Here is a 21,903-nt window from a genome sequence, read left to right on the forward strand (position 1 = left end):
AAGTGTTTCAAGGTGAGCAATGCATTTGCCCTCTTGACAGTAGAAATGCATAAGCTTAAAAGAATCAGGTCTCTATGGTCTTGCTTTATTCAGAGAAATATATTTCTGAATAAATTTAAGACTGAAACCAAGATCAGAGAATGATACCCAAAAGCGCCAGATACAAGAGTTGAAGGGTTCAGTTTTGTTAATCTGCTTTATAACTGAAATTACAAATGAGAAATCTTCAAATATAGGTAGGAAGAATGAAAGCTCCAATATAGAACTTGTTTCTAAAAAACAGTATTCTATAGACAAAGAACCTTTAAAATAAATCACAAGCAAAAGTCAGAAGAGAAGCTTAATATCTTTCACGTTCCTAATCTACATTACACCATTCTTTCAAGTTTCCCATATTCATATTCAAGAACTTGAATAAAACACATCATTTTCATTTTGATCTCGTTTCAAATAGGCTAAAGCATAAAGCAGCAGACATTCTGATTTTTCCAAAGTAGCAACTGTTAACAATGACAAAAAAAAAAAAAAAAAAAAAAAAAAAAAAAACAGCGCTGCAGATTCCGTCAAGGATTCAGGAAAAAGTTCGCGAAAGGTCAAGTGTTTCTCTTGCTGCTTTGCAGGAGCCAAGCAGCATGAATAGGGACACATAATCATCAGATATTGTTACTCTGCCCCTCTTGGCAGTGGAAAAATGTCTTTAAAAGTTTCATTACCAACATCCTGAACAGCAGATCCTGAGTTTCACTGGTCACTGTGTTACAACATTAAGCAAGCAATGCCATACAAAAAATGCCTACTTCACACTCCCCAGTTGACAGTTTTTGTATTTTTCTGCCAGAGGCCAATCATATCCTTTTACCTATAAAAAATGTGCTGAGGACTGAAGATCTACAGAATCTATAGCTATTTCTTCTAGTTGGAGCCACAATTCCATCTTCTCCAGTTCACACATCTCAGATTTCCATTTGGGTCTTCCTGATTAGTGAGGAAGAAAAAGGATCCGATCCAGGCAGTCAAGACATATTTCAAAGATCAAAACTAAGATGGACCAAAGATGCAGTGATCATAGTCCTACTTCATTCCTTCCAGAAAAACCTCCAGTATGATGAAAATCTCAGGCTGAAACAGGAAGAGACCTAATGTCACAGTTTTTGGCACAATGTCTATAACCAGTAAGTTTCAAAGTTGGTTGGTTCAATAGTTCATTGAGGAACCCTTTTCCTTTAAAGAAAGATTGGACAGGGATCATGGTAAGACACATGTAAGGCAGAAAGAAGAGCACTGGCTTTATGATCAGACCAGAACATTTAAGCTTTGATGCCTCAGATAGGAGAAGATAACACTGTATCATAAGCTCAAAGAAGGAATCATTCCATTAGAAAACTAATGAAAAATATGCAAAATGCCTAATCATTTGTGGGATCTTCTCTTTTGTCTTTTGATCTACTTTTTCCTTTGTGCTCACTCTGACTTCTTCAAGACCCCCCAGTCAATCCCTAATTTCCCATTTTATTAGTTACTAATCCATTCCATCCATCAATGCCATCTTTATATCCAATAGCTTGTAAAACAAATGTTTCTTTTCTTTCATTACCTGGCTCGCATAGTGACTTTATTTTCACCTGCCAAGCTTTCCTTAGACACATATCCCCCAGAGCTTTTGAGATCATTGAAATATTTATATCCCCAGGAACTGAGGGTAAGAGCTAACAACTTGCCTTTAAAAAAAAAAAAAAAGAAAAAAGAAAAAAAAAAGGAAGTATTTTGCTACATTCTTTCAATGATATTTCTCTTTGTTCAGCCTTCAGAGATGACTGACTACATACTGCAATAACATAAATATTCAATATTAATCAGTCCCCTCATCAGCCTTTGTGCTGCATTTTCTTGGCTTCACCACAGAGCTCCCATGTACATTTGATCTAGCCCAGGCCCACACGATGTGGTCTAACAAAGCACCCAGGTCTTCTAGAGCTATTGGGCACAGTCCATCTGCCTTGCAGTCCATCTTCCTTAATATATTGAGAGGCTGGAATCCAACAGGCAATCCCAGTATGGGAAACATCAGTGGACCTTAACGTGCTCTTTTCTGAAATGGCAAAGGAAACCCCAAACCACAATCTCAAACACGTGCACTTCCACTGGCTGAACAGTGGCACAGAACACACCTACTGCAGGTTCCTTGGAGAAACCACACAATACAAACATTTTTCTAGGGCCACCTTCTTGTGACCCAGGTCAGCTTGCTGACCACACCCCATACTAAAACAGCTTCGTTTCATGCACAATTTTGAATTTGCAGGAGCAGCCAGCAAGAAGGGAAGAACTGGGGCTAACAGCAGGCTGGGAAGTGTGAAAACTGTGTGTGTACCAAGGCTAATCTGGCCAAAGGCCTGTGACATTCCTTCGCTGCTTGCTGAGCTTACCAGCTTACAGGATATACATATGCATACAGAGCACAAGTGTTCCAGTCTCCAGAAAATGTTCCAGACAAAGACCTGCCAGAGACATTCCTGGGAAACCTGACAAACTTGCAAATTCCTTTGTAGTGTCTCCAGCGTATGCATCCACTTAACAATGAAAAAAAAAGGTTAGTACTGCTGCTGTGGATGACTGAACTCCTCTCCTCCTCCTCCTGAAAAAGTCAGGCTTTCATTTAGACACACTCTGCCTCAAAACTTCCCAGTGGGAGTGATTTTGATAAGACATAGTCCTGCCAAACATTTGAAGACCAGGGTGTAATCTTTCCCATAAGATGAGTTCTAACTGCTCAGCCTGGCCCGTTTAGATCTGCAAATGCTGCTGCACCAAAACAAAAGCCTCTGCTCCTAGTCCCTCTGGAGTCCCAGAGCAAAAGGGTTCAACCCCTGCTCTGCAGAAACCACACTGACATTTTTGCTTCCTACAGCCTCTGCTGTACCCAGGTGTAGTATTGCTGATGCTACAAGTCAGTAGTCTTAGAAGCAGTTCTAAATCTTGCATCAGCAGTGTGGGGATGAGGAGGAGATGGGGCCCTGAGATGAAGACCTCAGACTTCATCTCCTGTCTTCTTGCTCCTCTTCCTGGTTACAGAGCAAGATGCCTTTTTCCTCTACAATTCCCTTCCACTCTATCAGTGTAAAAGTAAAAGCCAACCAAATAGTTATGTCAGGAAATCGAATCAGACTAAGACTCAGATAAAGGGAGTTGAGTCAAAGCAAGGGACTAACACTGGAGAAAAAAAAGGAAAAAAATAAAAATTGGTGGGGAAAATACCCCCTAAGTTCTGAAAGTATTTATTGCAGTCTTTGTAGTCACCATGTTGCACTGCTCAGGTCCAGAACTGAAAGTGATGACCACTGGGACCTGTATAGGGTTTTCACACACTGGCAGTTGGCTTTGTGACACTTTTCCTCTGCTGAGGACAATGCAGGCCAGGGTACCAAGCTGTGTAGTTGAGAAGGGTAACAGAGGAGGAATGATACGGGTTCAAGTTTTGCTGTAACTGATGTTAAGTTGAAGCTTTTCATTTTGAGATTCCAGTGGCAAACAATTCCCACAAAGGCAATCCGGGGCACGGCAAACTGCCCATTCCATTTCTTCCTCGCTTCCTCTCCACTGTCCTAATGCTCAGTAAACTCACCTTCGTCCTAGTTTCCACTTTCTGTCCAAATGAAAAATGTAGAATGAAGTGAGCGCCCCGTCCTCCTATGGGCCCGTCAGCATGTTTGCAGGAATCCTAGCTGCTAGATTCTGGGCACTGACTGGTTGCATAGCTGAGATGGAGACAGCTGGGTCTAGCCCTTGCCTGGGTGGTCTGATGTTATCCCTATGATTGAACTCCCTGGCTAGAAGAATTGGAGCTATTCCTAATGATAGGTGGGTCCTGAAATCTCACTCTCCTCCTCACAGAGAAGGGCAGAGCTCCCACAAGGCTTCCCCTCCTCCTTCTCTTCCTCCTCCTCCTAGTGAAGCTGGCCAATTCAACACATTCTTCTGTTCACTAGCATTAATAACTATAAAGTACTCCAGCCTGGCAGCTATCAGCTGCAGCCCCTCCACACCAGCCAGTGATAGGGACCTCACACAGACCCAGCACCGCAGGAGAAAACCCTCCTTTTACCTTATGGTGTATTTCAGAGAGAAGTAGCATGCTATTCACAAAGGAAAGCATATACAGATCCAGGATTCAGCCACCTGGTGCCAGATCCACACACGTGCTGTGCATTTTAACATTCTCCCTGTAGAAAGTCCTACAATACAAGCACACATAAGTATTTTATGCTAAACACACTTTAAGTACAGACTTTGGGATTAATGCCTGGTAAGGAACACAGCAGAGGAAAAAGAAGTCTAGATTATTTTTGTCACAGCCTTCATCCACCAATTCATCAGGTAAGACCAATCACTAACAGTCGGTACAACCAAAAAAAAAACCCTTAGTTCAGCTGTCCAGAAGTAGCATAGGAGCCAGTGAGGACCTTGTATTACAAGCCAAGCCAACAAACGCAATTCAGTCCCTAATACAGCTTAGTAAGCCTTTTTCATTGTATCTTCAGACTTCATTCCCACATTCACTAACGTATCTGCCTTCATTCTCCAATATTACTCTTACTGTCCTAGGCTCATGCTTGGCAATGGGCAAACAAAACAAGCAAAACTTCTGGACAATCTGAAAGAGTATTATTCTGAGGCAATTATTCCATTTCATCTTGTCCACATAAATAGCCAGTTTAGCTCTGGATCCTGTTAAGCTTTTTACCTTAATGGCATCTTGTTGCAGGTCATTTCAGACAATAAGCATGTTCTGTGACAGTAGCTATTTACTGTTACCAGTTTTTAGTCAGACGTCTTCCTACTGAACTGAATACCCTCCTTCTTCTATTATGAGAAACATGAATAAAAATCAACGTTATTTACCTTGTCATCCACTGCTCTGTATAATTCCTTCATATTATTTCCTTCCTAAACAACCTATCTTGCATTTTTAATGGGGAAGTGAAAATAGCATTATGTATTTAACCATTGCAGTCATTCATCTATTCATCCCAGATATTTTCCTAAATTCACTTTAGAAACGGCAACCAGAATTGTAGACTGTAATTTGAGGGAGGGAATGTATTAATTTCCACATAATTGCATACTATTTCCTATCCTGTTCCTAAAACAGGCAATTATTTTTGTTTGTTGTTATTTTATGCAATTGAGGTTATTGCTCATCATGCAATCGGTTGTTTGTAAACACTGAACTTCATCTAGCATTGTGCTGCACTTAATGAAGTTAGATTTCTCTTTGCTTTTCTCATAATAATCAACAGAAGAATACAGATATACTGACAAATTCCAAGAGTTAGGCTAGAGTTCAAGTTTACAGCACACACAGCTTCACAGCAAATGAACGTCTGGACACTTCTAGCCCACTTTATACAGAAGATAACAAGAGTTGCCTCACATAGTAAACATAAGCTGCACAAGTATGTGTTCACATGGATGAACACTACAGAGCAGTTAATCTACCGTAAATTCACACCCTATATTACCTTGCAATAACTTGCTTTTATATTCACACTTGGGGTAGTAATTTGCCAGTCATTATTAACCTCCTCCTTTCAAATTTAATGTTACACTCCAGCTTGTGCATTCTGTATTTTCTAACTTCAGTTAGCCACTTGCTGTGCTGAAAAGTGGCCAGATACTCATTTACTTCCTTTTTGTTTCCAATCTATATACCCCTCACCCTGAAACACCTGGCTTAACAGTCCTTGCTGAAAGATCGCCAAAAACTCTTTTGTAAGTGTAAACAACAAGGCTCAGTTCCACAACTTGCCACTTTTCTCAGTTCAAAGAATTATAACAGACCAAGACATGGGAAGGTTGTTTTTGTTGGTGGTGATTGTGGTTTGTTTGTTTATATTATGTTTGTGTGAATTATTATTTTTTTTAATTTGTTTCAGTGCCTGGTCATCTGGTTCTGGAGTAAGACTCCCTACTTTAATTTAATGGAAACTTTTAGAACCTTTGTTACAGAAAAGTATATTTGCTACATTTCTGTCTTCTGTAACAATGACACCACCAACCACACCTTTTGTTAGAAACTTTGTCGCTTCTCTTGTTTCATTTCTTCATAACATCCAGCCACAGGAGCCTCACTAAACATTTTTTTGCCTATCCTATCTTTTCTTCTGGTAGGAGTCTAACTTCATTACCTGGAAAGAAGATACATTTACTACAGTGAAGAAAAAATAATACAAAGGAAATGTAATCTCTCTAATGCCCTTATCCTCCAAGACTTGTTTCCACAGACCTAGACTATATCCCAAATACATTAATAATCTACCAATAGCAGAATAAAGAAAATCTGTTTTCTTTGGCATCCTTGAACATCTCCCTGGCCAATAACCACGTCTTTTACAAGCCTGTTCCCTGTGACACCAAGATCTCACCTCCCTACAGCCAGTAACTTAGAAGCAAGATGCAGCACACGTTGCAGGTAGTTCCAAATTAGTCCTGTTCACTGCTAATTAATACATGCATTTTGTTTGGTTAGTCAAAAATCCAAACATCACTGGTACAGTTGAACTGCAGTTGCTTGTAGCCCTTGACTGAAACATTCATTTGCCTCGTACTTCTACGCTCTCAACATTTTCATGAAGGAAATAAGAACGTTCTATTTTTTAAGACAAATTTAGTTGAATCTCAGGGGATTTGGACAGGGTTTCTCAACTGCATATTTGTTTTCTTGTGACCTTTGTAACTCAGATGCCTCCTTATTAGCGCATTAGCCAGGAATTTATCAGGATAATACTGGACCCTTGATGGCACATATCTTCCACTGATATCTCCACACTACGTGCTTACAGGACTTAGTGGGAGTTCGCAAGAGGAACACCTTGTTGTTTTTGGGTACTATGGAGTACTGAACTTAGATGGTGAATACTCAAAAATCAGGAAGTGTTTTAAAGATTTCATATGGATGGAGGTACAGAATCCTCACTGTTTTTCAAAACCTCACAATTGGCTTTATTATTAGACTTCATGTAAGTCTGTGTAAAGTAAATAAAATGGAATAAAACTCCTCAGAAGGTGTTAACAGTGAATGGTAGCTTTATGTTTAACTATAAGGATTCTCCCTAGCAGCTTCAGTGTATTATTCATTTGCAAAACTGAACATTTATTTTTCATAACTTAACTTGAGGCTGTCATTCTCTGGTGTGTCCTTAAGGAACATCTTTCCTGCAGTTATCGTTAATGACAGTTACACAAGTCACCCATCTGGTGTTTCAGAAGCAAATGGAGAGGACTGACAAGACAGTCGGATGATATAATCACAAAATCTTGTTTTCTGAAAACAGATGTTACATTTGTTCAAAGTTCTTCAGCTACTTACATATAAAATTTGCCCTTTGAACATTGTCCTTTCAGTAGCCAATGGATTTAAATTAAATTCATTTAATACAGACGGTAGAATATAGGAGTGTGAGAGAAAATGTGAAGCAGGGGCTGCAGGCATGGATAGGAAACAGTGAGCAACAGCAGGGATTAGAGAACCGGAGATGGACTCCCAACCAGAATGGCAAAATCATTCAAATCACAGCTGTTGAGGCTACATTCCCAGGAACCCCAGAGACCCAGGATAGTACTTGGATAGTAGAAGCAATTCTCACAAGAACTGGAATGGAAAACAAGCTTCCCAGCTGCTCTTGGAAGGATGCATTGGATTAGAGTACCCCCACTCCCAAGACACAGCTGGGTACAACACAGAGAACCAAGGCACAGTCAAAAGGCACCCAACTCACATACAAGTTCTTGCCCTTGGAAATGCAGAAGCCCACAGCAGTAGTAATATTTTCAATAGTTTTTCTCCCCACCCCACACCCAACAATCAATAGTCTTAATCTTGCCATTAAACACTATTAAATCCAAATATCAAGTCACTTTCATACCAGTCAGGTACTTTCAAACCAGGTACACTAACTCCAGTTTGCTGGACTGGCTTTAAACAACTGTACTATTTTTATTATTTTGGTAAGTGATGATCTCCTCCAGGGGTTTTCATGACAATTTGTTTTAAAATACTTCTACTTTAAAAAGACTGTGATATTTCAAGAGGCTTAAATGGAAAAGTAAAAAAGGGAAAGCATCAATTCAGAGTACCCTGACTAGAAACACATAGGAAGGTAATGCAGTACTACAAAATTGCCTTAATTGTAGATTGTACGTTGTCTTAAAAGAATAGAACTAAATTGTCCTCAACTAAACTATCCACATTTTCATACTAAGCAGGCTTCAGATTTAATCTGTCTAGAGGGATTATTACTAAAACATGGCCTAGAGAATTACAGTAGAGAATGATGTCTAGAGCCAAATAGATGCAAGCTTGGGAACGAAACTCATTGCTGGACAGAGCCCCAGCTCTAAACTTTTCATTGATTCATTAATCCCCTTCTTCATTCTGACATAAGACCACCAACACAACCCAAACCATGTTCTGAATTTCAATATAGAAGCAAAGCCTATAAAATAGTGTGTAGCCCGATGCAAAAATGTATCAAGGTCACTGAGAAAAATCTACACTTCATGCTACCTTCTGAGGTCTTCATTGTTTGCTTGTCACAAAGAAGCGAACACTTCAGGAATGAGGAAGCAATTGTCATGGAAACACAAATCTGAGAAGACTTGTTTTTTTTTTAATAAGACCAAGCATGGGTCTGTTATTTTTTCACAACATATTTTCTAATCTTCTGCCCAGGCTCACTTTCTTCTACAAAAAGGACTTTAGCAATGTTCTTGTCATCTCACAGAAAATCAAAATTCTGGTCAATGTAAACACTTCCAATTAACAACATGACAAAAAATCAATTTTCATGAGATTTACTCTTTCCAGCATACCTCATCCCAGCTCAGTGCTGACACAGAAGTTTGTGACAGATTTTTCTGTTGTCACAGGGACTGCAGCTTACATACCTGCTGTGTAAGGAGACTGATGTGGCTTGGTGGGGAGTACTGACAAGCTGCTTGCTTTTCTGCCAGCTGTTGCAGTTCTGCTGCTACCATACTAGGGCTGTAACGTTTGCCCTGAGAAGTAGCGTCTTCTGTATCTTTGTGCATCCCGGCTGGGCCCACATGCTGTCCACCTGGACTGCGATGGCACAAACCTACCAAACAAACATCTGGTCATGCTTAGTTAGCAGTATCATAAAGATTAAACCATTCTATGATTCTGAGGTCCCTTCCAACTCATCTAGTTCCAACCCCCAACATGGGCAGGGATGCCTTCCACTAGATTGCGTTGCTCAAAGTCCCATCCTTGAACACTTCCAGGAAAGAGGCATCAACAACCTCTCTGAACAAGCTGTTCTAGTATTTAACCACCCTCATAGTAAAGAGTTTCTTCCTTAAACTTAATCTAAACCTACCGTCTTTTAGTTTAAAACCATTATCCTTTTTCCTATCACCACACACTGGTAAAGAGGGTATAGTCTCCCCATCTATCTTGCAGGCCCTCTTTAGGTATTGGAATGCTACAAGAAGATCTCCCCAAAGCCTTCTCTTCTCTAGGCTGAACAACCCCAACTCTGACAGGAGAGATGCTCCAGCCCTCTGAACATTTTTGTGACCCTTCTCTGGATCCACCCTAATAGTATGTCAGACTCTTTCTCAGCCTGCTGATCACAGATGAAAAAGCAGGTATCATACTTCTTAGAGGTTTTAGGGGGATTACAGCTTTCTGTTCTGCACCGGTATTACCTATATGAGCTTTTGTCAATGCCAAACCCTCATTCTTCTTATTATAATGCATCTAATAGCACCCACTGCCAGAGAATGCTGTCTGGCTATTATGTAAGTTAAATCTATAATGCTTTTCCTTGAAAACAAATGGACTCCTTTAAATAATGTACTCAGCTGGGAAGTCAGATTTTTTTTTAATGCTAGAAAGCTTGTCACTATATAGAGTTGCTGCATAGCAACTCTAGTGGAAGTGTGCTGACTGATGTATAACCCAAAGCAAATGCACACCAAAGAAAAGCATGTTACTGGGAGCACAGCTGTTAGCCTCTGTATGCTTCCTAAAACTTTCTTAACATGTTACAGTCTGCATCCATAAATTTCTACAGTTTCTTCCACCCTTCAAGTTCCTTACACTCTAAAGATGGCTTGCTTAACTATGTCCTATCTTAGAACAGTAAATGTGTAGTTTCTGGGTCTTGTTTTTGAGATACTCTTTATTATATCAGTTCTGAAAGGTCCTAAAGAATGAGATACAATACCAATCCACTCATATCTTTCTTTCTTTAGAGGTCTTGACACAGCTTTAAGTATTAAAAAATCATGGTTTCATTAGCAGATTTTCTGTGTGAGAGGAATATAAGGCACGAAGAACAACACAGGCTGAGAATTCTGCTAAACAAAACTACATTAAAATCACCAAAGATAAACAATAGATCAGTAATACAATCAAGTATACAATACTTCATTTCCAGCTTTTTCAGAAGTTCAATTCCATGTTTATATGCTTCATAAAAGGGCATCTTTGGCAAACAAGGGATGCTTCCTGCATTCTTCCCTTCCACGAGGAATTTATCACCATTGGAACAAGACTCTTAATTCTAGAAATGTGAAATTACCACCTATTCCAGAAGAGAGATTACAAAATCTGTATAGTGAACTAGCTGGTTATCAAACAACATAGAACACTCACCTGCTTTTGCAGATGATGGGCGGGACAATCTTTGGCTGTAGATCTGAGCAGCTCTCTGCAAAGACGAGAATGGCCCAATGGTGTAGCTACCAGAACGACAACGATGTAACCCTGCAAGGCTAGAAGCCTCACTGGACACTGGATTTGTGAAGACAGAAGAGCTGTCAGGTGCTGTGCTCTGGGAGGAAGGTAGAGAAGATGAAGACTGAAACAGCCTGGGACCAACTGGGGGAACCGGCAATGAATGGTAACCAGGCACCTGTGGATTTCCAGATGCTGCAGGTTGAGATGGTAACTGGGAACTGGTACTTCTCTGGAACATAGTACCAGAAACAGAGGAAGAAGCACTAGAAGGGCTGCACCGAGGTAATTTCAGTTCAGTATTTAAGGAGAAGGTGGGTCCTTCTGGAACTAGAAAGAGATGGTGAATAAACTACATGAGAAAAGCTCCCTCTGAGGTCCTTCAGAAAACAACATACTTGAGCTGCCTCTATTCATCGACCCACCGAAGCCAAGATGACCTCATCTATCAGTAAAGACAAGAGGCAGCTCTACATGATGAATATCCTCCTTCAATGACTGCCATATCTAGATTATTCCCCACAGAAGAGGAGCTAATTCACTTGTACTGCTCACCCTACGGTACCTGTCTTAGGTCTAAAATAAAAAAATGCAGAATCTTCCCCAAAACTGGGCATTCAATTACCTCAGTTTGAACCCACAGATTCTAACATCTATTTGAAACCACATTAAAAATAGTAGATTAATTATTTTTTTCTTGATGAATGAAGTTCACTTACGGGTTGATTTAACTTCTTTGGGTCTATAGCCTCTTGCTTGTCCTTCTGCAGGCAAATCTGCAACTGAACTTTTGGGTTGATCACCTTTTATTTTTTTCATCACTTCAGGATGCTCTATAACACAATCCAGGAGTTAGGAATTAGAATAATTCAAACTGGGGTACCACTGGAATGGGACTTTTTAAACACTGCTATAATGGACTTTCTTGCTAATATTTTAGACCATGCAACTCTGTTGATCACAATTATGCTGTCATGTGCATGGACTACTGGATGTGAACAGCCAGCACAATGCTGCCTTCCATGGAATGCCTAATTATACTCAAACATGCAGGCTCTACTTTCTAATGGGTATGCTCACTGTAGGCCACACAATTTAATAAGCCTCAGTTTCTTTCAACCATTATTTTGATTTCAGAATTTCACATTTCAAATGTCAGTATCTTAAAGTTTCCATATTCTGATTTCAGTCACAAGCCACCATATCCAGTTCCTTATAAAGGCTAGTCCCAATTCACCCCATTTCACTTCACTAAAAGAAGATGGGATTGGAGTTACTCTAGTCTTCATCACAAAGAATCACTGGGGATTAAAAAGAAAGAAAGAAAACAAAAAACACAGCCTCCAGAACTCTGAATAATTTTCTGTAAGGGCTGCTCACTTTCCATAGACTAAACTGAAATTGAATTAGTCTGGACAACATCACCTCAGAGCAGCCTACAATACTCACCCACTTTAGGCTGATTCTCTGATTGGTTACTGGTGTTCCTGGGTTTTGTAGTTCTGGAGTTTGTTCCTAGGAAGACACTCGCTGACTTGTTTTTCTGGGTGTAAAATGTCAGCACTTCCTCCAGCTCACTCTCACTACAATAAGGAGAGAAGAATGGAACTAAATGAGGTCTTTAAGCTTTTCTGCCTTCATGGAACAATCAAAGAGGAGAGACAACAAGGAGGTTAAAGAGAAAAGTGAGAAAATGGTGAGGCCAGGCAAGTTACTTGCATAGTTCTGCAGGATAAGAGTGGAAGCCTTGGTTAAATCTGAGTTTCCCGCTAAAATAACATTCTTTTATGCAGTCAAAAATTCAAGGCATCCAGCAACCTACCCAGGGCAATAATGAGCAAGTGAAAACTCTAAAATTCATTCTAGGGGAGACTGACAACAGGAAAGAATCAATTCTCAGTTAAATTAGTTAATTTTCCCCAGGTGCTCTCTAGGACAAGCAGCTGTCATGTTCATGTGAGAAAATAATCTCAGTCTCTAAGGTCATCATTAGTAGTTTCAGTACAGCAGTAAGGAGAGAATAGGAAAGAGCTTGTTAATTAGCCAAACTGCAGGACAAACAAACAGAACAGTCGATACTTTTGTGAATCTCACAAAACTTGCATATGTTTCTTTTTATTATTTTCTTGACAAGAAGAAAGTCTAACTGAGAGTTTGGATCTTCAGGGCATGCCGCAAAGTTCTCCTATCCAAAAGCAATGAAAATAAGGTGAAGAAGAAACATAAGAGTGAAGAGTTGGTGGAAAGATGCTTTCAGCTATAAGTGAGTTTACCAGCACAAGGATACACTTTCGTATTGCAATGAGGATATTTAGAAGCAATTGTAACAGCATGTGTATAATTAAACACGGTCCATCCATGTAATATCAAAGTTACAGAGTGATTGGGACAACCCCAAGTATTACACGGTAACATTTATTGCCCATCTTCTCCTGTGTGCACTCACTGTACTGCAGAACACACAGAAGTATAAAAATGTCTCGTTTTCTTGGCTGCATATGACTTGCTTGATGATTTAAGCTTCAAGCACAAAGCAGTGTCAGCTATCAGAGTTCTTGAACATACTTAGTACTTCTTAAGAAGCAAAAAGATAATCACTTGAAACTGTTCTTTATCACTAGGGCCAGCAAAAATCTCCAGCTCCAGCCTACACTGTGCATCAGGCCACGGTAGTCAACAACACAGAGGAGTATGCAGTTCTGCCCTAACCAGCCATTTCTTTCAGCATTTCTGGTAGAAAGGAAAATGGCCTGCCCTAGGAGACAACAGCAGTTTTAGTGGCAAGAGATGTCAGAGAACCAAGAGCATATTGTGGACCCATGTAATCTGCATTTCTGCTGACAGGAGTAGATACTATGATATATGGTAGTCATATCTTCAGTGTCATTCTTTTCTAGAACACTATTTATCTGAAAGGCAGCAAGTTTTTTCTTGGAGCCTGTAAATCTGTTGCTGTAACGACTCCAATTATATCAGCAAAATATAAAAATCATTGTGCTTGTGAGAATGTAGCAAAGGAGATTGTGCTGAATGTAGCTGAGAGGACTCAGCTATCACCCACTTTAGATCAGTCACTAAGAATGCTATCCCCAAAGAGAGGAAAACAAAGAACAATTTCATAATTGATTGTAAGAAAGAAGGAAGCAGTGACTGTGAACTTTGTTAGAGAAGACTGAAATGCATTAAAAGGGCAGATGAACTTTAGCTGTCCAGATAGTAACAGTGGTCCTTGCCAACATAAGCATATCATATATAGGTCAAATAAAGGAGTCAAAAGGAATCAGATTTTGTGCTCAAGAATCAGAAACTTGAGGAAGTAATTCTGGTTCACTGAATCATTTCAGACCTCTCCATAGTCAGAGGGCTATAACACCATTGTTTTTCCTACAGTACCACAGGGCACGAAGAGGAATTACCTATTTTAAAAATACATTTCCCAACAGACTCTTGTAAGAAAGTCAGAGAGTTCTGAGTGTACACAGTTAGAAAACATTGCATTTTCTCTTGTTAAACTAACTGCTTGCACTGAACTGACTTAGCAAGCCAAGTAAAAGGCTAGGATGATGACAGGGAGTTTAATTCCCTTTTTTCCTCATCTCAGAGGGTGTAGTCCTGCAGGGTTCCTGAAGTAGAGGCAGAAAGCATTAAATTTGTTTCTGGGATCAGTAACTTGAGACCCAGAGCCACGACAGTCATTCAACCACAGCAGATCAAGGTCATCTGAGCAGCAGCTCTGGTCTCCTTCTCCTTGCAAATACTTCTGCATTTGTTCCAGCATCACAGGAAAGCAGACCATAGCTCACCACCATCAGGTTAGAATTTACTGAGAACAGGGCAACCAGTGCTGTCCTTTGGGGATCTACTTAATGCTCAAAACATTTATTGTATACCCTTCTCTATGCACCAGATGCTGACTTGCATTTGGTTGCTGGAAGGGAAAAAATAGGAGACAAGTTCGCTGTCCCTCAGCAGAAGGTGGTGCTAATGTCAGTACAGGTATCTAGAGGCACAATCCAGTCATCTTGGGGGTTGGGAGATCCTTTACCAAAGGGAATAAAATTCATTCCTACCTTGCTCTGGTAATAAAGTTTTGAAAACCTTCAGGATTCACTCCCTCCTCCTCCTCTTCCTGTTTCTTTTTTGATTGCTTCTGAACCATCTGCTCTGTCTCCTGTGAACAAGCAGTATTAGTAAGTCTCTCTATGTAGTTATTCTATGTATTGTAGCATAGCTGCCACACAGAGAAGAAAAAAAGCAATTCCATGGAATCTAAGAAGAAGAACATCAACTCCAAAGTGACAAATTATAAATGTATTTCAATATGTGTGTAGAGAGCCCCAGAGATAGCAGGCTGAACATACACTACACCTCATTCATCTACCTGACATAACTTACTAGAGGTGACTTGCTGAGAAGATACGAAAGTTTGACAAATACGTGCTTCTACTTCAGATATATCCTTTTCTTGGACATAAGAGAATATGGAGGGGAAATAAATCATTCTTTGCAGATATTAGGTCCCCTTTCTACTTCTGCTGTCTCTGTCACAAATAGAGTTCCTCACAATACCTTTTATTTCAGCATCTGTCCCAGAAGGAGATATTCAGGAGGAGAGGAGAACAGAAATGTAAAATTAAACGGGAGAAACTAAATAAAGGAGGTTGCAAAGGGCATCTACATTTCCTACTGTAAACTAAGAGCTCTCCTTTTGAGTTAATTTCTTTTGTCATACAGCAAATTGCTGAGGTCTTATCTACATACAAATAATATACTGCATAGCAAAAGCAAAGACAGTAAAACAGTACAGCCTGTCACAAATACACACATACACTAGAATATACTGTAATAAAAGATGATAAACCTTTTTGAGAATGGGAGCAAGCTATCAGATATAAATGATCCTTATATTTTACACTAGTTGTTACAACTAAAATTTGTTGGCGCTAGAGGTTGTATACAAACACTACTGTTAATAAAATAATAAAAGAAGTCTACAGACCTATCTGAAATACTAATACCAACATATAAGCCTCAGTTGACCAGACTTGACCTTCACTTCACTGCTTCTTACTGCTACTTCAAGCTTTCCCAGGACAAAATGGTCAGATATATCTTGTGAAAGTGTGGGGAGAAAAGGCCACTCTGGGACCCATGTCTACTCTTCATTACATAAGTAGAAGTCTTGACAATATGCAGTTTGTTTTACTTAGTTTGCTGGAGGCAGTGTTTTTTCTTGTGTCAATACAGATGATGCATAACAGCTAGTAGGAGTCCCCTACTAAATGCAAAGTTACAAGTCAGTTAAAGAATTCTATATGTTGAAATCAGACACCAAAAAACCCCCACATAAGTCAAGAGCCTCTCAATAGCTTAAACAAGTATGTCCTAAAACCTCAAATGATCTGTTTTCAAGTGTTTTAACAAAGAAAATGTTTATGCAGTGATGTATTACCAGTTACACAGCTTTATTTTGTGAATTTGAGAGTTGGCAGAAAAGCCTAGTGTTTGAATACACTTCGAGTGGAAATTATATCCAAAGCTGTTGCATTCTTAACTCACCACAGAGCCACCTGAGTGTTTTGCAATTACTCCGAACACAGTAATCCAGTGAACACTAGACATACAAGACACTTTCTTGAATAGATTTGGTTCAATACCAACCTTGCTTTGACAGATCAAGTTACCAGATGTCAATTCTGAAAAGGTGCTGCAAGTGAACACCCTCTACTAACAAGCAGGAGCTTGGAGGCCAGTGTGCACAGCAGCCTCTGAAAGCAAAATTCAAACTACCCTTGTTCTAACACCAAAGAAATGCAAGGGGAAGGGGACGCTGTATTTGCAAAACAAGGATTAGCATGAAACCACTATGCTAAGAACATCATCTTCAAAAATGAAAGAGGTAAAAATTGTTAAAGTTGGGATTTACTTCTCCTTGTCACTTAGCATGCAGAGCTCTACGCTATAGATGGCTAGCACTCCTTAAGTGTACCACATGAATGGTAAATATATATATACATGTATATGTACAGTATGTGAAATATATATTTAACCTCTGTAGAAGAATCATAAAAACAGGAAGAAATGGGAAGGGGCCTTACAAAACTCTAGAACTAAAGACAAACCAACGAAAAAGCAAGCTGCCAGTTAAATTCCCATTCTTTGATTTTTATTATTTTAACTTTTATGGACATGATTACTGGACTACATATATAACATTGTAATGCTGTTGTCTATCTGACAATTTGGAGAGACAAACTGCCATTACTAGATGCCTAACTACAAACAGACTGTAAATTACAGAACAGAGCCCTTCAAACAACTTTGTCTTGACTATGACAGCAGCCAGCAGCAGATACATTAGAAGAAGATAATAGAAACCAAATCACTAACAGCACTATGGTAAACTGCCTCATTATAATTTCTTACACAAGTTAGATTATAAAATAATACGTTTAAACCAACAGCATTTCCAAGGGGTCCTAAGCTTCAGAAATCCTTAATAACTTGGCAGTTATATATGAATGGGTGATTCATATCTATCTCCTGGCCCTTAATATGCAATAACCACAGTAGACACTGCTGTTGGAACTGCTGGAGTCTAGCAGCCCTGGATACTCCACTGTTTTTGTGCTAGAATATTATACACCAACAAGATCCACTGTGGTACCACAAAAGCAGCAAAGCTTGAAGGCACTGAAGTGAACTAAGTACCTTAGCCCTCTGTTCAGTGGTGTAAGATATCAAAAGAAGAATCCAGAGTTAATCACCTTGTTATAATAGATTATGAACTTGCCCAGCTGGTGAGCCAGGATACGACGACGATCATTGAGTCCTAAGTGACGGCTGGGGAGCAGCACTCTCAAGGACTGCTGAAGATTGCTGGCAGCTCGCTTCAGAAAGCGTACCACAAGCTCCTGCAAGCAAAAGAGATGGAGTTAAAAATGGAGCAGCTGCGAGATGTGGGGAAAAGAGAACAGAGGTACTACATTGGCTCCTGATTGGCAAGTACTAAACATACTGTCTGTGTCTAATGCGCTGACAACTGGCAGACAAAAGCGTTCTGTAACGTGCATTTTTAACATAGGCCTACAAATCCAAGACCGTGGAGAGGAATGATGCTGTGCCTTGTCCAAGGTGAGCCAGAACTGAGAACACCTGATGAGTATTTGTCTGAAAAAAGCACGAAGTAGCAACAACATAGAATAACCTGTGAAGTCCAATGCTTTGGGAGAACATCTCCAAAAGACAACCTGTAATGTGTTAAAGAAGGCCAGTAATGAAGTGTATACACTGACATAAAACCCCCTGAGCACTATCACAGGGAAGGGAATCTTGGTCAGGTATTTCCACTACAGTAATGTATCCCCATTTCTGTAGTTTTCATATATGTACATTGTCACCACAGCTTTTCCTCAGCAACAGATGGCTACATCTACAGCCATGTAATTCCAGTCCCCCAACCAAGCAGGCTCCACATCTGTGTGCAACTTCCAGTGGGGGAAACTCATGACAAGTCAGATCCTAAGGCAAGATAGATCCTGTGGGTGTTTTGAACCCTTTCTGTCTCCCCTCTGGATTTGCTTTTGGTTAGAAGCACTGCAAATGCATAAATGAGCAGCCTCACATCCAAACTATTGGATTTCACAGCTCGCCTCTCACTGCCATTACTCCAGGCTGGTTTGATCTGTTATTTTAAATATCATTTCTCACAGCACAGCAGACAAAGTGACTCTCAAAAAGCCAGTTTTAATTTCTACTTGGAAAGAGCAGGGGTAACATTTTCCACTGAGTCGACTGATTATTCCTGACACACACTTTTATCTCTGAACTGCACTGGCTGTTTCCCTGAAACATGCATTCAGCAAGAACACATTTGGGTTTGCAGAAAACTCAAGAGCCTGTTGTACAAAGCTCATTTAGGAAGGTTTTACAAGGGAATCTGGGCTTGCTGCACTCTAAGATGCATATATACCAAATATATGCATCTTAAAATATTTCCTAGAAAAATATATCACATTGCTTTAAAGCAAAAACAAACAAAAAAGAATAAAAACTTCTATGCTAGATAGTAATTTTCTCTTCTCAGCATTTCTTACTTTTTCTTCTCTATCCAGAATACACAAAACACTCCTAAATGCAGATGCCCATGACTAAAAAACAGTCCATCAAAGAAAAATCTTAACTGGATACCTGTTCTATTTGATGTGTGCTTTGTTTAATGAATCACAGCAGGAACCAGATACTGCTAAATAATCTTAAAGAATCCCAGACAGAAGAGTTCAAAACAAGTTCGGCTCAGAGCCGGGAGATCCAGTGAAGTAGAACCATTGAAAGATCTGAGCAGCTCAAGTGTCAACCACACTACTCATCTAGTGTCTACTCTGTCACTGCTCAGATGTCAGTCAGCATTCCTACCTTGTTTTTATGCTAAAAATACAGCACTGGCAACTAGACAGACAAGTATAATAATCTCAAGGTACTTTCGGACTTCATTTTTTCCAACCAACCTCAAAACTCAGGGTAGATTTCACATTCTCTAGACCAACACAAAGCTCCTTACCATCTGCTCATCTTCTTTGGCAACCCAGGCAGCATTCTGGAACTGGTCACCAGCCTCCTTCATCAGTCGCAACTGCACATGCTGCAGATAGGCAGAGAAAGCCCTGCGAGCCTGCACTTTGCTGTGGGCCAAGAAAAACACAGTCAGATACCCTCAGAGTAGTAACAGAAAGAAATCCAACAGTCAGGCACAGCTTATGGAGTATATTCAACAAAGACCTTGCAGGTACAAAAATGATGAAGCTCAAGGATAGAAGAATAACTTCGCCCCACCAGTATTTTCACCCTACCAGTATTTTCTTCACCAAGATAGGCGACGTAGTCCAACAGATACAACAGACTGCATATGCCCTCTAAGTTCTAAACCCACCTCTAAAAACTAAGTGCTCTCCTTGCCTTCTCACAGCCTTAGCAACCCTCCTCCAAAAGCCAACATTACAAAAATCAGTAAAACTGTGTCTTTTTAAACCCAGTTCAAGGCTCTCCTGGACCTCTGTCTACAAAGCATTTTGAACACCACAACAACAGACCATAAATTAAACAAAGGGCATAACACCACTGCCAGAGTTGTAACAAAGGCCTTGCAATTCCCATTGGAAATAACAGCATTAAATCTGTGCAAGTGAACTCTTCCCCTGCTGGCCCAAGAACACAGGCCAAATTCGTTGAGCAAGGCACCACTGAAGGAAGAAAAAACATCAGTAAATCTGCTGTGCAGCTGGCTGAGCACATTGGGAAGCTGTGAGCATGAATTGAGGAGAAGACTGGAGCAGGACAGAAAGGAACATATTGGTTCTCATTCCCTCACAATAGTAGTCACTTTAATGTATTCATTTGTTGCAAGAGAAATTGCTGAAAGCTTTGGCTATTTCTGTTCAGTGTCATCTTGGCCGAAACCCTCTTCTCTTCTCCAGCATTCTGCTCTCCCACTCCCTACTCTTCATCACAGCTTCCTCTACAGCCACTACAAGCTGTCCCTTGCATTGTCAAGCACACTTTCTCCATGCCTTTTCATAAGAGCATAGAGGCAGATGGGCTTTAGCGTCAGTGACAAATTGCCCTTCTGTCTCAGGCTCTGACATAACCTTTTCTATAAAATTATCACATTTCATCTTAAAACAAATAATATTTTTCAACCCATTACCTTCTTGGAATGTTATTCCAGAACTGTTTTAATAATAAGGAACCTTCTTTTACTACCCAGCCTAGCTTCATTCATGGACAGGTTATATTTGCTTTCTTTTTTCACCATTGTCCTATATCTTAAATAATTTTTCCCTTGATGGGGAATGCATTTATTAACAGCAATCACGTCCTTTTCATTTTATTGGCATAAGCTATTACATTTTCAGTCTCTTTTTACAAAGCACACTGACCACGATGAGTCTAGCAGCTCCTCTCCACCTGTTCCAGCCACACCCTCCATGAACACGTAGAGGTTAGGAGCTGTATACCAAACGTGAAGTCTCAGAAGTATCTCAAGCAATAAAGCACAGACCGCATTCGGTATTTTCATGCATGTGAGAGCTAGAGCTTCACAAACCTGTGATCAACAAGCATGGAAGGTATTTTTCCTTATAATTCATTTTCACTTGAACATCCAGACAATAGAATTTCTGCTGTAAGTTACAAGCTTGTAAGAGCTTGCCCTTACACTTTGTGCTAATGAACTTCATCCTAGTTATATTAGTCCTATCCTCAAGGTCATCCAGTTCTTCCCATATTTATTCTACTACTTTTCTCTCATGGAATAACTCCCAAGTCTTTTCCATCAACAAACTTCATTAGCTTATTTCTACATTTTACATCATTCCTAAATTGATTATGAAAATCAGTCTCAAACCTATTCCTGAGGAACCTCACCCTTTTTTGTCTACTTACTCTCTGCTTCTTCGGAATCCTCTCAGACACTTACATGGTCCTCACAACTCTATCTACACAAGTCTCTGAGACTTCATTAAAACACCAGTCCAGAAACTTAAGTCTTCCTATTTTACATGCCTGCAAATTTCAGGAACACTTCTTTACAGTGCTACAAAACTCATACAACACAATGGTACCTATAAAGATCAATACATAACTGCACATCAAACAATGCACAGCAATTTCACATATGTTGGGAAATAAGAATTGACGTTAAAATAAAATGTATTATAAATACTCACGCTTCTGCCTAATCATAAGCTTTTAATGCTTTTGGAAGACTATGCCCAGCCCAAAGAGGGAAATAACATGAAAAAACTGCCTGGTTACGATTTGTGTCTTCCAGTGACCTCCAGAATACACCACAGGCCTTATTACACCTCCAAGCTCTACATGCTGCCAGCCACCACAGCTACCTTCTCTTCACAGGTGAGCGCAACATCAGAAGAACAGCCTGAACCCTGACTAATACTCTAATCACCATGCCAGGATATATCAGAAAAGATTCTCTTCTGGGAGCTCTGTAGGGCTTCCTAGCATGTTTTAGGTGCAACTCAAACACCTCATGACCATGAGTTCAAGTCTGGTAGGAGTTCAGGACCTCCACCATCAGCTTGAGAAGAGGAGTACAGTTCTGGACCTGTATCTGACACTTCTATGAC

The 21,903-nt window shown here is 39.9% G+C and overlaps 1 protein-coding gene across 3 annotated transcripts in view; it reads right to left on the reverse strand.

Annotated features, from left to right (window-relative positions):
* TTLL5 (tubulin tyrosine ligase like 5) overlaps nt 1–21,903 on the reverse strand; it is a 125,792-nt gene that overhangs the window by 56,712 nt on the left and 47,177 nt on the right. For all 3 annotated transcript variants that reach the window (XM_038180219.2, XM_072038437.1, XM_072038436.1), the window contains 7 exons: nt 19,320–19,440; nt 17,527–17,673; nt 14,830–14,930; nt 12,209–12,342; nt 11,479–11,592; nt 10,679–11,089; nt 8,944–9,134 (listed from right to left, as the gene is read on the reverse strand). In XM_038180219.2, coding sequence (XP_038036147.1) covers nt 8,944–9,134; nt 10,679–11,089; nt 11,479–11,592; nt 12,209–12,342; nt 14,830–14,930; nt 17,527–17,673; nt 19,320–19,440 — 1,219 coding nt within the window. The remainder of the gene's footprint in view (nt 1–8,943; nt 9,135–10,678; nt 11,090–11,478; nt 11,593–12,208; nt 12,343–14,829; nt 14,931–17,526; nt 17,674–19,319; nt 19,441–21,903) is intronic.

This window comes from Anas platyrhynchos, chromosome 5 (genome assembly GCF_047663525.1).
Source record: "Anas platyrhynchos isolate ZD024472 breed Pekin duck chromosome 5, IASCAAS_PekinDuck_T2T, whole genome shotgun sequence".
In the NCBI taxonomy this organism is placed as follows: domain Eukaryota; kingdom Metazoa; phylum Chordata; class Aves; order Anseriformes; family Anatidae; genus Anas; species Anas platyrhynchos.